The 17,748-nt window shown below is 35.8% G+C and overlaps 1 protein-coding gene across 3 annotated transcripts in view; it reads right to left on the bottom strand.

Moving 5' to 3' along the window:
• The window catches only part of TMPRSS15 (transmembrane serine protease 15), a gene marked incomplete at both ends in the record, with an annotated part of 138,186 nt that overhangs the window by 68,293 nt on the left and 52,145 nt on the right, over positions 1–17,748 (bottom strand). For all 3 annotated transcript variants that reach the window (XM_082838999.1, XM_082839000.1, XM_082839001.1), the window contains 3 exons: positions 6,737–6,872; positions 9,413–9,563; positions 9,841–9,946. In XM_082838999.1, coding sequence (XP_082695125.1) covers positions 6,737–6,872; positions 9,413–9,563; positions 9,841–9,946 — 393 coding nt within the window. The remainder of the gene's footprint in view (positions 1–6,736; positions 6,873–9,412; positions 9,564–9,840; positions 9,947–17,748) is intronic.

Below are 17,748 nucleotides of genomic sequence, written 5' to 3'. Positions count from 1 at the left end.
GAGTTAGTTACTTTTCTTTTTGAGACTGGGTCTTCTCATATATAAACTAGATATATATTAGAGATTTTCAAGGTTGTTGTAAAAATCAGACATAATTTATGAAAAGTGCCTACACATTACCTGGCACGCTCAGTCCTGGTTGTCAGTGCGTTCTTGTGAATTAGGTAATTACTATGACTATTTCAATTTTCTTTTTTAACATCTTTATTGGAGTACAATTGCTTTACAATGGTGTGTTAGTTTCTGCTTTATAACAAAGTGAATTAGCTCTACATATACATATATCCCCATATCTCTTCCCTCTTGAGTCTCCCTCCCTCCCACCCTCCCTATCCCACCCCTCTAGGTGGTCACAAAGCACGGAGCTGCTAACGGACAATTCGGACATCGGAGGTGTTCTGTTATTTGCCAATGCCAAGCATAACCACTTAGTGTCAAAGTCAAGGCTTCAACTCAGTTAACCTCAAACTCATCTCACAGTATGTTACTGTCTGTTATTGGGCTGATTAAACAGAATCATTTCAACCATCTGGTCTGAGCTATAGGCAGGGTTTAGGCTGAGTCTCAGTAAGTGGCACTTGGTGGGTATGTGACAAGGAGAAGGAGGACAGAAGGGAACGTGGATGAGAGCACTAACAAGTAAGGTCAATGATGGACAGACCTAGAAGGAAGAAAGCAGTGTACACAGGGTGCTGAAGAAGACATTGGAACCAAAGAAAGAGTGATAATTCGGAACAAGGGCAGGTTCTCCACTGGGAAAGGCTGAAGGAACTGTGTACTCCTACAGCAGCAGTTCCTCCAAGGCAAATCCTCTCCTCGATTGTGCGACTTATTGTCTTGACAAGATTTCTGAAGAAGCATCCACTACAACCCCTCAACTCCCACATACACACAACTCACCTAACTTTAGTAACTCTAAAGTGCCGTGAAACACTTTCTTCAATCTTCAAGAAAACTAATGATGAGGGGAGAGTGTAACTGCAGGGACAAAAATAACACTGCTGATTGGTGAGGGGGAAAGCCAGCTCTTCTTAAATTTAGCCATGGCCAGTGTGGCCAGTGGGAGTGTTGTTGTTTAAGCATCATTCTCATTTCTCTTCAAGGAAAAAAAATTCTAAATCGTATACTCCTCATATAGGAAATAGCCAACAATTTGGAGAATGTATTGAGTGTTCACTTCTCTGAACACTTGATGGTACATTATATTATATGCAGATGAGTAGGTAGGACTTAAATAAACACACAACCAGAACTAAAATATTGTCAAGTGTGATTGTTAAGTCTGTCAAGGCAGGCAGTTGACTTAGCATTTCTCCTCTGAATAGAATTCTTGGAAATTCAACCAAAAATACTTTAAAAAATAATAAAATATTTAAGAAGTATTTTTGAAATACATTTCAAATATAATTCTATGTCAAATAAATGATCAGTAAGTATCTCTGACACTTGGTCTTATAAGATTGATAAGTTACTCTCTGTATATAAACGACTGTAAGGAATTGGCAAAAACACTTTCAGCCATTCTAAATATGATGACACAATTTATTTTAACGGTGGTGTTGCTATAGCGGAGATGTAGCATGTACTTCTTAGAGGAGCCAAAGACTCATGAAATGTGATTCTGGAGAGCACAGTCCTGCTGTGTCATTTAATAAACCATCTCCACCCACAGAATGAGAGTTAAATAGTTTGCCTGATACAGGGAACTCTTCAATTACAGTTGTTAAATTCTACCATTGTTCTTTTTCTTAGAGCTGTTCTCTCAAAGATTTGTATTTTGATTAATTTCTTACTATGCCAGTAGGAAACTTCATGACATGCAATATGTAAATAATATGCAGTATTTTGCAAAATGGCTGTCAGGAATAGATATTTTCCTCGAGGCATGTCATTTTTAATCCATGCTTAAACCTCTGACATAAATGATATATGTGTCAATGTGGAGGCATTTACTGAAGGGTGAAAAAAAGGAGAGTCCAGCTTTCACTTACAGTAAAAAGGTTCAAATTAAAGTTATTTATGACAAGATATTTAAAGCAAGAAATAAGGATGATAAAAGTAGCTTTCTGATTGCTACTTTTTTTTTTAAGGTTTTTTTTTTTTAATGTGGACCAAATTTAAAGTCTTTGTTGAGTCTTCCACACTTCCCTGCATTGGAAGGCGAAGTCTCAACCACTGGACCGCCAGGGAAGTGCCTGATTGCTACTCTTATGTGAGGGAAATAATAGGTGTAGTTTAAGAAATACTACCGCACATTGATGTTTGAATATGTTAAAAGTGGCTAATTTTCAAAGTCAGCAGTTTTTTAAAAATAATCATAGTAATAGATAACAAGTCCTAAAGTATTACAGACACAACAATTTTAAAAGTTTAGGTGGTAATATAAAAAGAAATTTTGGGGTTCAGTTTGTCAAAATTTATATTTCCATTAACAGGTTATAGTGACCAGCTACGATACAAATGCTTTTATGAAATTTGTGGCAATAAAGTTCAAATTTATATTCCCTGTGGTTTACATTTTATTTATAATCACTAGCCATCTAGCCAATAATAGATCTAATAAATAGGCTGTTTTGAAGGTAAAAAGATGAAAACAAGAGTAGCCAAAAACATACTGATGTAGGAGCATATGAGGGCAGTTAATTTGGAATTTGCTAAGGGTATCAAATCATACTAATGATATAAAAGGCAAGCAGCTCTACATGACCATCAATTACATGAGCGTTAAATTGGTACTGATTCATTTTTACATGAATAACTAAACTTAAAGATCATTTAGCTCTAAGTATAATATCAAGCCTATAAACTTTCCAAATTAACTTTCATTTTGATTTTGGAAATGGAAAGTGGCCTAATAATGGCCAAATAGAGTGAAACTATAGAAATAGAGTGACTATTACAATAGTTAAAACTAGCTTATCCTTTTATTTTTTTTCCGTAACTAGTTTTAACAGCCCAGAAATAAGCCAGGTGCTGAAAGGTTGATTTCTTTTTGTATATACCTATTCTATTTAGTAGGTGCTTGTCATGAATCATTCCAATTGTGTTGCAAATTGGCATTATATTTGTGTAATGGAATGTTTACTTTTTAAAAATGTTCTCAATACAATCCCCACATTTAAATTATTTGTGCCAATGTCACAGGGCAAAAATCATAGAGCTGATGCAGCAGCAAGTGATTAAAATCACATGATGGAAAAAGCCCTGCAGTTATGAAAACTGAATTTACATTTCCCCAAACAAAGCACAACCTGGATCCCTAGGAACAACAGAGAAAAATGGCCTTAGCTAGTCAGTTACTTGATTATTTTCTTATTTAAATGCTCTATAAGAACCAAAGAAAAGACTATTAGCCAGTCAACCATGGTTTCCCTTTGTTTCTGCTTAAACAAATCAGTGATCTGGAACCAGAAAAGTTTTGCTCAGGTAAGAGTTTCGCTGAACCAACTGCAAAGGGCATTAGAATGAAATTGTTCAGAATGCATTTGATGGTAATTAGCATTTTCTGCTGTGCTAAATATTGCCCTGAAGTGAACCATTTGGAACCTGGAACAAATACACTCTGGGAAAATTCTAAAGTTTATATTTTAAAATCAGATGGGTTATTCTACCGTTATAATTTCCCTATTGTAAAAATATGCAGGCATATCATGCTTCCTTGACATTGAGGTATTATATTTTTCTCTTTCTGATTGGAAGAGATAGGAGGACTGTGTGGGTTAGACAGATACATTTCTAATATGAAAAATCATATTTAAAGTTTTCTTTATATATGTATGACTTTACATATGAAAGTTATCTCAAATTTTCTATTTTATACAGTGATGAGATTTTGCTACTTTTAAGATATTGAGCCTATGAAACTATGTTACTTTCACCTGTAAAATTTTTTCTTCTTGACCACTTATTGATGAGTAGAACATGCTGGCAGAAAGGATTATGAAGACAATCTGTTTTTTTTTTTTTCTTTTTTTTTTAACTTTATTTTTTTATTTTGGTATGCAGGCCTCTCACTGTTGTGGCCTCTCCCGTCGCGGAGCACAGGCTCTGGACGCGCAGGCTCAGCGGCCATGGCCCACGGGCCCAGCCGCTCCGCGGCATGTGGGATTCCCCCAGACCGGGGCACGAACCCATGTCTCCTGCATCGGCAGGCGGACTCCCAACCACTGCGCCACCAGGGAAGCCCAAGACAATCTGTTTTATTAAGTGATTGCAATATCAAAATAGCAAGATGTTGCTAATATTTGGTATCTATAGCAATTATTTATCAAACCATCAGTGATTTTAATGATTATAATATTTTGCATGAAAATGTTTCATATAACAGACAGGAAGGGAGTGGGACACATACAAAATGAAGTGAGACAATTATTATTATTATTATTCTTTTTTTGGCGGTACGCGGGCCTCTCACTGCTGTGGCCTCTCCCGCCGCGGAGCACAGGCTCCGGACGCGCAGGCCCAGCGGCCATGGCTCACAGGCCCAGCCGCTCTGCGGCATGTGGGATCCTCCCGGACCGGGGCACGAACCCGCGTCCCCTGCATCGGCAGGCGACCTCCCAACCACTGCGCCACCAGGGAAGGCCGAGACAATTATTTTTAAAGAACACTGTGAAGCCCAAATTATTGTGTTCATGTGGTATTTTATCCATCCCTAGCCCTACCATTATTTCCAAGCTTTAGTTCTGGTATCAGAATTTTGTTTGGCAAAAATGTTTAGAACATACAGCCAAAATAGAGAGAGAAAGACAATGAGAGAGGATAAGTTTATATCTAATAGTATTTGTTGATGATCTATTTATGCAATGTTAAGAATCAGTCAGACACCAGTGAAGCAAAGGTGAATTCGATCCAGAGTTTGGTGTCAAGAAAACTTCTTGTCACAATTCTGTGGGAATGCATGGTAATATCCTGTTTTTGTTTCAATTTTGAGTGTCATTCTATCTCTTAAACTGAATGCTTCCTTGAAGGTTTTTCCAACTCACACTCTCTTCTCCAAAGTCTTCTATCACTTAATCCTTTTATTTACTACTTTTAGGGGCACATAGTTATATATTGCTTTTAATATTTATTAGTTTATTAATTCATTAATATTATATATTATTTCATGTATCAATAGTTATTGCTACATCTTACATTTCTTGTGCAGTGCTTTGTATGTAGCAGATATTTATAAAATTCGAATGAATGCTTGAAATATTGAGGAATATATGTATAACTCATACATGCAACTAAACATGTTAATACACATGATGGTAAGTATAAATTAGCCTTTTGGTGGGATGTAAGTGCACATTCAATATGGTGGCATGGGACAAGTATGACAATGTGATTACTCTCCTCCTCATTTGTCATACATTCTCAAATGCCAATCATTTGTCTTTAAAGCTTTTGAGTTGTTAAAGACACTCATCTGAAAAGTCAGTTTTTGTTTAACTTAAAGATTAGAAGCATAGGTGGCGCAGTGGTTGAGAGTCCGCCTGCCGATGCAGGTGACACGGGTTCGTGCCCCCGTCCAGGAAGATCCCACATGCCGCGGAGCGGCTGGGCCCGTGAGCCATGGCCGCTGAGCCTGCGCATCCGGAGCCTGTGCTCCGCAACGGGAGAGGCCACAACAGTGAGAGGCCCGCGTACCGCCAAACAAACAAACAACAACAACAACAAAATTAGAAGCATAAAAATATATAATTTTTGAAGTAAAATCAAATTTGGATAGGTTGCCACCTGATTTGCTGATGTGAATATGGTTAGAATTTCAAGTGTGCTTGGCACAAAAGGGGAAATGGAAAAAGTGTTGTGTTTTATGATAAAACAAAAACATCTATGAGGTTCAACACAAGCAAAGCTGTACAGCTAGATGAGCTTCCTACCACCATAATCCAAAAACAAAAGGAATGTTTTTGCATCAAAACTACAATGTAGTGAAGACATCCCAATAGAGGAACAATAGGTAATGATTGTTTCATATCACTGATCACTACACACACACACACACATTTCGTTTGTTTGTTTATTTTGGTCAGATCCCATAGTCTGAAAGTGGTATGAAGTTATTGTCTCCTTTGGCATAATAAGATGGTTGATAATGTACCTTTTGCTTCTGAAATGTCATGTTTCAAATTTGAGTTAAGAGCACAGGTAGATACAAGCTCCGTTTTGTTCCTTTGAGATAAAAGATTCCATAGCACATTGGAAATCCTGGGCATTGCTCTTGCAAGGCCTTACAAAGGCACCATGACAGGACAAAAATCTTTTGTGTGATCTAGGTATATTCAAAGTCCAGACCGAATCATTATTGTTAAATTATTCTGAAAATAGGCTTGGTGGGTTTCAGCCTTAAGTAAACTCCTCTTGAGATCTTAATGTCACTCTCATAAGAAGGCTATGAGAATCTTAAGGCTTCTTCCCAAAAGACTATAGGCCATGCTACATGGCTAATATGGCATTTGTTTGTATTAAGTTGAAAACAAAATAGAAATAAGCACTTTGATTATTATCAAAAATGAAAATTTAGTAAAATTATCATAAACATGATGCATAACAAAGTAATTTCATTGTGAATTTTTATATAATATGTAATATTTTACTAGTATCCATTTTACTTATATTTTAAAGGTTTTGATTTTCAGTGAAAATAATAATACTAGGGAAAGATAATAAAAAAATAAGTCAGAGAGAGATCTACCTGAAAATAGTAATAACATAATTAGGAAAAATACATGTTAAGGTTACTTACTAGGAAGTTCTGGCAGAGGAGTTGGGACCAAAGTTGGTTCTGGATAAAGACTCACATTGCAAATCCCATATGTTAGGCTAATGTCATCCAATGCTATATCACTCAGGAACTGGTTTTTAAATGCATTAAAAGCAACCTGTAATTCATAGAGGCACATAAAACAATTCTGCTTTAATCTTTTCTCATTGATTCTTCTTGTGGCCCAGTATTCTCTGGAGAATCAATACTGCCATGCCCAAGTAAATGTGGACAAGTTATCGCAAAGTGAAATATTGCTTTTCAGTGTCCTTCAGCCCAGCTTCCTATTATGTGCTCATACTAGTCTAATTTTTCACTAGTGTCTTCTTTCTTTGTTAGGCAACATTGTCACAGTTTCTGTCTCTAGCTCTTTCTTTCGTGATATTGTCATACTCCATTCCACTCCTTCATATATACACATCATCTGGCAGGGGAGACCAATCTTATTCTAGGTTCTTTCCCTAACAATATTAAAAATCCAGGTAGCTATCTGCCTTCTTAGAGCATACAACCTTGAAGAGAAGACACACTGATTAGATAATTTAAATGAGAGAAGAAGGAAACAAGAGAAAATATGAGTATGATATAGTTGTTCAGGGACAGCTGGTACTGGTCATAGTTTACCCAGGAAGCTGGTGTGGGATATATTGTGAGGGTGGTGCTCAGAGGACACCAACCCAGACTTGGGAGAAATGTCCAGTGGTCAGATGAAACATATTAGGTTCTTAAGAACAGTGGGTACTTTTAACTGGACTTTCCTGAATCCTCTCCTGTCTGGGAAAGGAAAGACATAAACTGAATACCTGATATGCTAATTACTGTGCAAGGCACATTGTATACATTATCTCATTTACTTTTCCCAACACTAATGTACAGTCATCCATTCACTCATTTGTTCATTCATTCCACCTACTTCACGATAGACACTGTTCCAAATAATTGTCCTCTCCCTTTTATGTATGCACAAGCAGAATGTCAAAGATACTAAAGTAACTTGTTCAAGATTTCATAACAAAGTGGCAAAACCAAAGTGCAAATATCTGTAGAACTCGGTGCTCTCACACTGCCTGATGAGCTAACTTTGAAAAAGTGGATGCAGTTTTATTACTTTTTTTTTTTTTTTTTTTTTTGCGGTACGCGGGCCTCTCACTGTTGTGGCCTCTCCCGTTGCGGAGCACAGGCTCTGGACGCGCAGGCTCAGCGGCCATGGCTCACGGGCCCAGCCGCTCCGCGGTATGTGGGATCTTCCCGGACCGGGGCACGAACCCGTGTCTCCTGCATTGGCAGGCAGACTCTCAACCACTGTGCCACCAGGGAAGCCCCCGTTTAATTACTTTTAAGAAACGCTTGGTGAGTTGAGCCAGATTTGGTCACTAAAATACTTAGCTCCCTGATTCTGCCATCTCTTTGTTCCTTCATGTTCCATTTTCCTTTACCCTTCCTTGAATGATCAGAAAACAAAGGTGGAGAAGAAAATGTCACAGAAGTATAGAATCAGAAGAAAGAGGATAAGGAAAAAGGAAAGGAAGAAAAAAAGAAAGATGGGAGGAATACAGATGAGGGTCATTGATTATCTCCTGCCTTTTTTCAAGTCACAGGAAAGCACTGAAACTTCGCTGATGACGGTGTCTGTCCAAATATATATCTTCTGAAAGTTATATTCTCTTGTCTGAAATTACCCAACTAAAACATTGTTAATTTGGTCAAACGATTAGCCTGTATTAGCCTACATTTTATTTTTTTAAATTAATTTATTAATTTTTGGCTGCATTGGGTCTTCATTCCTGCACACAGGCTTTCTCTAGTTGTGGTGAGCAGGGGCTACTCTTCCTTGTGATGCGTGGGCTTCTCACTGGGTGGCTTCTCTTGTTGTGGAACACAGGCTCTAGGTGTGTGGGCTTCAGTAGTTGTGGCTTGCAGGCTCTAGAGTGCAGGCTCCATAGTTGTAGCGCACGGGCTTAATTGCTCCTGGGCATGTGGGATCTTCCCAGATCAGGGCTTGAACCCGTGTCCCCTGCATTGACAGGCAGATTCTGAACCACTGCGCCACCATGGAAGCCCCTATCCTACATTTTACTTGCAAACACACTTAGGAAAAAACACGAGAAGCTGTTACATGAAAAATTAATTCACCCTAATGTAAAATAAATGATCAGAGACTTCCCAATGAGACGGCTCATAGAATTTGTTTCTAAAGGAAAGATATGCGATTAAGTGGGGCAGGGTGGATGGATTCTGGTGGGATGGATGTTCTAACAGGAAAAGATGATTCCCTAGAAAAGTGCAGGGCTAATCTAGGTGGTGTATGTGAAAAGTTGCAAGACCTAGTTAGGCAGGGGACATAGGAAAACACGGTTGGCTTGTGCTAGAAAGTTGCTGAAGAAAGCTGAAATATCCTTCAAAGTTTCTATGACTTTTATGGCTCATTATAAGTAGTACTTTCATGTAGTAAATCGTTCCTCAGTAAATGGTTTTTAATAAGTCAATGAATAATTGAAAATAGAGGCACTCAAAGATAATAAAGGAGGAAGATTAGGAAAGTAGGGTGACTTGGCTATACCCAGAAAGTAAATTAATTTTTTCACCATATCACCATAAACTGTAATTGTACCACCATTTTTATAATACAAATACATGATTATAAAGCGTTTTCCCAACCTTAAATTCCACTGTCTCATTTAATGTTACTTGTCCATAGTTCCAATTTTCTCCATAATTTCCTTCCTTTTGGAAAATTGTCTTCTCCATGTTTTGGTCACTGATGATATTAATGCTTAGTTTATAGACATTTTCACCATACATATAATACCTAGTTTGGAAGCAAGCAAAAATGAATGGATTCCTACAACATTAGAATATATATATTTTAGGGTTCTTCTAAACCCTTCTAAACTCAAATACCCCCTTTTATCTTGGATGAGGGAGTTGCTAGAGAAAAGGAGGGAGTTTCCCAGTATTTTGCTACTTTATCAGCTGGAAAAGTAATGACTAATACATTAAAACTTGGGACAACACCTTAGTAAAATTTGAGCCTGGCAACGTTACTCATTAAATAAGATGTTACTTAATATGTGTTTATAACATACCAGAAACTAAGGCAGACTGGTTCCAAAGTGGGGTCTAAAAGGAGACTTAAAAGTCCTACTCTTTCTCGTCTCCCTCCTGGTCCAGTTGGGGTGGAAATGTAAAATCCTGTAAAAACAACAAAAATTGTTTACTTCACTTAACTATTAGCATATTTGTTGTGTGAGCTATATCATTCATAAGCAGGAAAGCACAACTTTAAGATGAAAATATAAGGAAATGTATTTAGGTACAGTGGAAAGGACAATGGACTGGAAGCCAGAAGACAGCTTCCATAACCAATTGTTATTTAAGAAAATCACTTCTCAACTCTGGACTTCCCAAGAGCCTTGAATTAGAAGGATATATCAAAGTCTGAGTTACTATGAGTCCACGTGACTGTTTCATCATATTATTATGTCCAAATACCACTTTAATTCCAATTTATTAGATGTTTTGATTAATTCACTCCTTTAGAAACAATCAGTCCATTAAGATATTAAGTTATGCTAGTGGACTAACGCATGATATAGGCAAGTAGTTAAGTACAAATTCGAAGGCAAAGTTAAGTGTTTCAAAGAAGGTCAGTTTTTTATTCCATCGCCTATACTGTGTTTCTCTAAATAAGAAGTGACCTGATTTTACAATGGTCTTATCTTCCATATTCCTTTGAATGATAACTAGTTAGATTACAGAGGAGCAGGAAACATGCTAATCCACATAAGAGCTTTCTAAATAGCTCAAGCCACTGAATAAAGTGCTTTCTGGTCTGGAATTCATTCTTGCAGCCAATGATTTGAGTCATCTGAAGTGTGGGAAGAGTTGTTGGGATGAGATCTCTTGAACGTTTCCTTAGACAGATTTAATTTTTTTATTTTTAGTCTGCAGCTCATGTATTATGACAGAAAGCAGGAATCATGAAACCAAATATGATGTAAAGCAAATGAAATATTGTATAAATTTAATTTTATTAGAATGTAATTTTTTATGAAATGCTGAAATTTAGTGATTATTTGAAAACAATCATCTTCTCTCTTGTGCTTTCAAACAGAAGTGGTTTTTTAGGACATTTTCATAATTCCAAAAAGAAACCCATGCCCAATTGCAGGCACTCCCCATTCCTGTCACCCTTCTTCCAGCCTCTTGCAACCACTAATCTACTAATCTAAACCTGTAGACTTGCCTATTCTGAAGAGTTCATGTAAATGAAACCATGCAACATATGGTCTTTTGTGAATGACTTCTTTTATTTAATTAGTGTTTTCAAGGTTCCTCCAGGTTCTAATGTACTAGTGCTTCATTACCTTTTATGGCAGGATAATATTCCATTGTAGGCATATATCACATTGTAAAATTTATCCATTCACCAGGTAGAGGACATTTAAGTTGTTTCTGCTTTTCTGGATATTTTGAGTAATGCTGCTATCAACTTGTTTTTATGAAGATGCTCATTTTCATTTCTCTTGAGTATGTACTGGGGATTAGAATTGCAGGGTCATGTATTTAACTGTATTAATAATGTTAAACTCTATGTTTAACCTTTCAAGGAACTACAAGACTGTTTTCCAGAGTGACCACACCATTTTACATTCCCACCAGTAGTATATGAATATGAGGTAACCCTTGTTATTGTCTGTTTTTTTGATTATAGCCATCTTAGTAGATGTGAAAAGTAACAAATTGTAGTTTTGATTTGTATGTACCTAATGACTAATTTAATGATGTTTAATTTAATGATGTTCAGAATCCTTTTATGTCATTGGCCATTCATATATCTTCTTTGGAGAAGTGTTCAAATCCTTTGGCCATTATTTGTCTCTATTATTGAGTTTTGAGAGTTCTTTCTATATTCTGGATAAAATTCCCTCACCAGGGAATATGATTTTCAAATATTTGATCAAAACATAAAACTTTCTAATAGTTTATCCCATTCTGTGGGTTATTTTAAAAATTTTCTGATGGTAACCTTTGAAACACAAACGTTTTATATAGAAATTTTTATAGTCAATGCTATGTATAAAATTCAGACCTGTTTATTTATAGCATGTGGAGTAAGGACAAGACACAAAGAAAAATGCTAGTAGAACTGCCAATAGATATATCAATGCATATTTAGATCAATGAGGCAAAAATTATTCAGAATGAGTATTTTATCAAGGTGAAATCATCATCAAATATCTTACTAAATGTAATATATGCACATCATTGGATTTAGATTACAAAAGGTAAAATAGAAATGAATGTGTATTTAATATTTTATAGTATTAACATACTACTCACACTTTGTATAGTGCTGTGATATTTCATGAGTACTTATTTTAGCCATGTAGTTAGTGTTCAATTATTCAACCCAATAAAAAGTAGTATAGATACAGAAGACATATTCCAGAATCGACTCTCTAAATGTCCAACTCCAAGTCCCTTTTGAGTTGCTTAGAGTATAATTTTAGAGGAAATAATTAAAATGCCACTGAATGCCATGAATAAGTACTGAAATGGCTACGCTATTCAGAAATATTTCTAGTTAGCAGCAATTATATAACTTAAACACACATCATGCTCCTATTTATGTTTGGCCATGTTCACAATCAATTAGTTATAATTAGAAATATTTTGAATTTACTGTTTACCCATTAAACAGTAATAAACTTGGGGTTTTCCGTCCAATTAAGGTATCGTGATGTTATGAGCTTTGTATCATGGTTCAGATAAAAAATTAATTATGTGGACTGTAATACCTTATGAATTTTGCATAAATAAATTAAAAAAACACAATACACTAAATATCAGATAGAATTGTGCATTTTTGAATAAAATAAAATGATAAATTATTATTCCTATGAAATAAGCTAAATTCTTTAGTTAACAGATTAGAAAAGGAAGGAAATTCTTCATAAAATTATGAATTTCAAAAGTAGAGAATTATAGTTGACATAAAAATTTACTTAGTCCAACTACCCACTGTCCTTAAATTTCATCCACAACATTTTGCCTATGGGGGTCACTTGATGTCTGTTTAACATATATCAAATGCAGCAGGAATCATTGCATTTCAAGGCAGCCCATTCCATTTCAACATGATTAGAAAATTCATTTCATTTTTAAGAATAAGTTATTGTGCACCTATTATTTCCAATTTTGCCTCCTGGGCTCATTAGGACAAGATGAATTTATGGTAGCTCTACAAATATGTAAAGGCCACTATAATGACTCTCTTGGTCTTCTCAAGATTATCGGTCCTTTTTCCCTTCAATGATTTTAATATGGCGCAATTTCAGTTTGATTCTTCATCTGATAAATTCTCAATAGTTGTACATCCAGTTGGTTCTACTCAGAACCAACTCAGAGTATGGAAACTAGAAGTCCACACAATATTTCTGCTGGAGTATTTCACCAGGTGGAGGAGTAGGAACATCATAAAATTTGGGACTAAGACTTAAGTCATCCCATCATAGTCACTATCTTTTTCCAAGTGTGTCTCGTAGTACTCTGACTCCCCATGAGAATTCTTCATCACTTACATCGTTGTTAAATAATGCTTCCTTCTGTACAATCTAATCTGTCCCTATTCAACATTTTTCACCATCTCTTTGTTTCCTACTAAACCAACAAATTCACTGTGATGTTTGAGGCCTCTGTGCTTTGACTTCACTATCCTTTTCTAGCCATAGTTCTTATAATTCATGTATTAATATTGACATGCAGCACTTCTACAAAACTAGATTATTTTAATTTTTCCATCACCGAGAAATTTTATAACTCTTGGGGTCTTTGTTTCTGTTTTCCTGTCCTTTTAATTTTCCTTACAATTGTACCTGTCAATATCCTACAAATTTTTTGAGGTCATTTAAATCAAATTAACATCTCCTTCAGAAAACGCTTCTTGGTCTTTCCAACTAGATATAACCCCTCCTTTGGAATTCTCAGTTGCACTTGTACTTCCCTGATGTCACTTAGTGTATTCCGTTGTGTATTGTATTTATGTTTACATGTGACTTTTAAAACTTACTAGAAATTTGGCAAAAAGAAAGACAAGGTACATTTTTGAATTCTCTATATGGATTAGCTGAATACTGTTTAATATGTTCTTGTTACACTAATTCGACTGGCTTTTTTAATTTATTAAAGTACTGCACAAAATAAATGATTAAATAGATATTTTCCATAACCATATGGGGAATTATATGGTTAAATGATAATTCCTTTTTTTTTTACATCTTTATTGGAGTATAATTGCTTTACAATAATGTGTTAGTTTCTGCTTTATAACAAAGTGAATCAGTTATACATATACATATGTTCCCATATCTCCTCTCTCTTGCGTCTCCATCAGCTTTCTTGAAATATCTTTGAGAGCTCTTGGAATTAATCGCAGAGTCAGCTTCAAACCCAGAACATTTTGTAATTTAAGCATTCAGTGAGCCTTCTCTGTGAGCCATAAGGTTTCTCTTACAACTTCTACCTATCCCTTTTTCTGCTTATTTCTCTATGAACTGAACCTAACCTCTGCCTCCAACAGCCCAAATAAAAAGAAGTGCTGGGCATGTGCTGATGCTGATGTAGAGACAGCAGAAACTGCAGAGATGGCAGGATCTTCTGGAAACTTGGAGGTCCCTCTCAAGAAGAAAATAAGCTTATATAAAGCACTTTGTGAGTTTATGGGTGCATATAAAGTTAATTGAATCTGGTAGATAAATATTGAAAGGTTTAGATTGGAGAATGGTGCAAATTCAGTCAGATTCTATCAATATTATTTTCTGAAATTCAACATCACAGGAAAGATAAGGAAATAAGGACAATTTTACTTTGAAACACTAAAATTCTACTTATTTTAGAATAAGGTTATAAGCTAAGTAAAAGACTTATCCAAAAGACTTAATATACTTTTGAAAATTGAACAATAGTATTTAGAACAATATCACAGCCAATTTGTTTCTGTTGAATACATCTGTGGCATGAAAAGAAAATAGTTATAATACCTAACATTTATAAAGCATTTTTCATATGCCAGGTATTTTCCTAAGTTTTTTTTCCAACATACTAATTTAATGTTCATAACATGCCTCCAAAGTCAGGTTCTATTATCATTGACCCACTTTCCAGATGAAGGAACTGAGATAGTAGATAGATAACTTGTCTAAATGGCAGAGCTCAAATTTAAACCTAGCTATGATATCAGGGTCTCTATTTTAATGATCTTTACTACTACACTATGCTAGCCCCCAGGTGTTAGAAAAATTATGATTTCACCAAGAAAGGCCAATAAAAAATGTTTTCTTTGGCTCCACTAACTCTTTTGTGACTCTTCCATTTCTTAAGTTTTCACATGTTACTAACCTCATTTTCCCTGAACGTTCTGAAAAAACAGGCCACTGCTGAGCATCCCAAGATGCTGCCCTGTATCAGGGCCACCGTCTCCGCCAATTCCCTTTGTTTCTGAGAAGTACAGAGAAACTGAGCATTGAAAAAACAGAGATTCAGGAGCTGGTGCTCCACTAGGAGAAACTTCTTCAGAAGGACTCAGAAAGTTAAGGGACTTGGATGTTCTTCCCTAAAGCAATGTTAATTCAAAGTTTATCTGTTTCATATAGACTTTCCTGTCATTTAAAGTGAAGGTAAAAAGCCAAAAAAACCTTCGTGGGTAAGAGGAACAGCGGGAGAGATTTAATTCCCTTCCATCTCAGAGGCAGAATGTTCTGACACATAAAAAAGCAGGCTGGAAGAAAAATGCCCCTTGTGGGGGAATGACCGGTAGGTTATGAAATCACTGGTATGAGAGTTGGAAAGGACCTATTAAGGCCTCTCATCCATTCTCATTACAGTGCTGCCTCTGGTGGGCTCTGAACTGCTCTAACTCATCTCATTTTAAATAACTCCTGCTACACGACTTTCTCCTGAGACTCCATTTCCAACCCAACTATTTAAAACCTCTACCTGACATTCAACCTCTTTCACTTTGGTCAGTTTCATTTTATTTCTTTCGTTATTTAATCTGTTGGCAAGCTGAAACCATTTTTCTCCTGAACGTACTTATAGTGTTCAAATATCAGTGGAATTATTTTTATCTCTTATTATGATGACATAAAAGGAGAAAATGATAAGTTGAACATCAAAGATTTCAGCTACGTAAAAGCTATCTGCCATAGTCAGTAGATATAAATGCTTTCTGCACTTTCCTCTAACTACCCTTGTCCAAGTGTGGTAGAGACATTTTTTTTTTATTAAAGTTAAGGAAAAAAATTGGTCAAATTATTTGACTGTTTTAGGTCAGGATTCTTTAGAGGGTTGGGTGATTATCACTTGGGGTTAATCTTCAGCTGTGGAGATTACTAATTTATCCATAGAGGATCAGGTTCTGGAAATCACTTATTCAAAAGAGAAAAATTATGTATGAGATGATACGTGTCATAATTTTCAGTATTAAACATGTAGGTCTAATGAGATTGGCCATCTATGCAGTGCACATTTTTTGTCTATAGGTCCACACTAGTAACTAGTTTAGCAGGATCCTGTTAACTTTACTTTCAGATTATATCCAGAATCTGACCTCTTCTCACCATATCTGAGAGTCCCATGGCCTCTTTTCTGGATTAGGTGATAGACTTTCACTGGTCTCTCTGACAACACCTTGACCTGCCATAAAATATTCTACCAGCCAGTGTGAATTCTCTCATTCCTACACTTAAACTTCAATAGTTCCTAATTTCACTGGGGAAAAAGCCAAAGCCGTGGAAGACCTGTTATTATCTAGGCCTTACTGTCCCTATTGATTCCATTTCAGCCATGCTGGTTTCCTGGCCTTTCTTCAAGCACGTCAGGCACGCTCCCTTTAGAGCCTTTACTCTGCTTGTTTCCTCTGTCTGGAATAATCTATATGGCTAATTCCTTCCATTCCTTGGAAGTTTTGATTCAAATGTCACTTACTGTTTCAATGAGATCCGAACTGATGACTCTATTTTAATTGCAAAAGCACCTCAACACCTGTCCTCCTCACTGATCTTACTAAGCTCTGTATTTTCCCAGAGTACTCATTCACATTAAACAGACCCCCAAAATGTAATGACTTGTCATGCATATTGCTTATTTTCTGTTTTTCTTTGCTAAAATATGTGTTCCACGAGAGCAGAAAATCTTTTTTATATTCACAGATACATTCTGAGGCCTTGAATAAGGCCTGGGTTCAAAAATTACTTCTTAAATAAAGGAGTGAATAAACACACTGAGAGGAACTTTCAATGATTTCGTAGGGAAATAGATTAAAATTAGGCACATTTTATTAAGAAATACTTTCAATTTGAAGTAGTATGATGAACTGTATTTTATTATTCTGAGGATGTATTTTCTAAGGAATCAGGATTACTCAGATACATTTCTACCATGAAAAAAATAACTTTTTAATGTACCCTTACTAAATGTCATTCACAATTGACATTAACTCAAGCCATTTACTTTTCAGGTTATAAAAACAAGGATATTGATATTTGTAATATAAGGGGCTATAATAATAAATTACAATGCATATGTGCTCAAGCTATTATTATGTTATACGCAATTTCATGTAGTCAATCACTTATTTAGAAATGACTTACTGAATAAAAGTTATAGACATTCATCCATATATTTAAAAATAATTTTACATGTTAGATTCAGGCACTGAGAATACACTAGCAATTCAAAGATGAAAAAGACAAGGTTCTTGTTCCTGAAGAGAACACTGTGTTGGAAAGAAACAAATAAGTAAGCAGATATAAGGCCATGTGATAGGAAAAACAAAAGAGGTGCTTTGATGTTTAACGGAAAGGAAGATTTTAACTTGGAGGCTCCAGAAAGATTGTAGAAATGGTGATGTGTGATCTGTGTCCTCAATGCCTAGAACCATACCTGGTTAGAGAGAGGTTTTAATATGTCTTCTTTGAATTGAATTGAATTCT

This window comes from Leucopleurus acutus (assembly GCF_964270905.1).
Source record: "Leucopleurus acutus genome assembly, chromosome: 5".
NCBI classification, from domain to species: domain Eukaryota; kingdom Metazoa; phylum Chordata; class Mammalia; order Artiodactyla; family Delphinidae; genus Leucopleurus; species Leucopleurus acutus.
The sequence above is the reverse complement of the archived record's forward strand: the minus strand, read 5'-3'. Positions and strand labels throughout refer to the sequence as shown.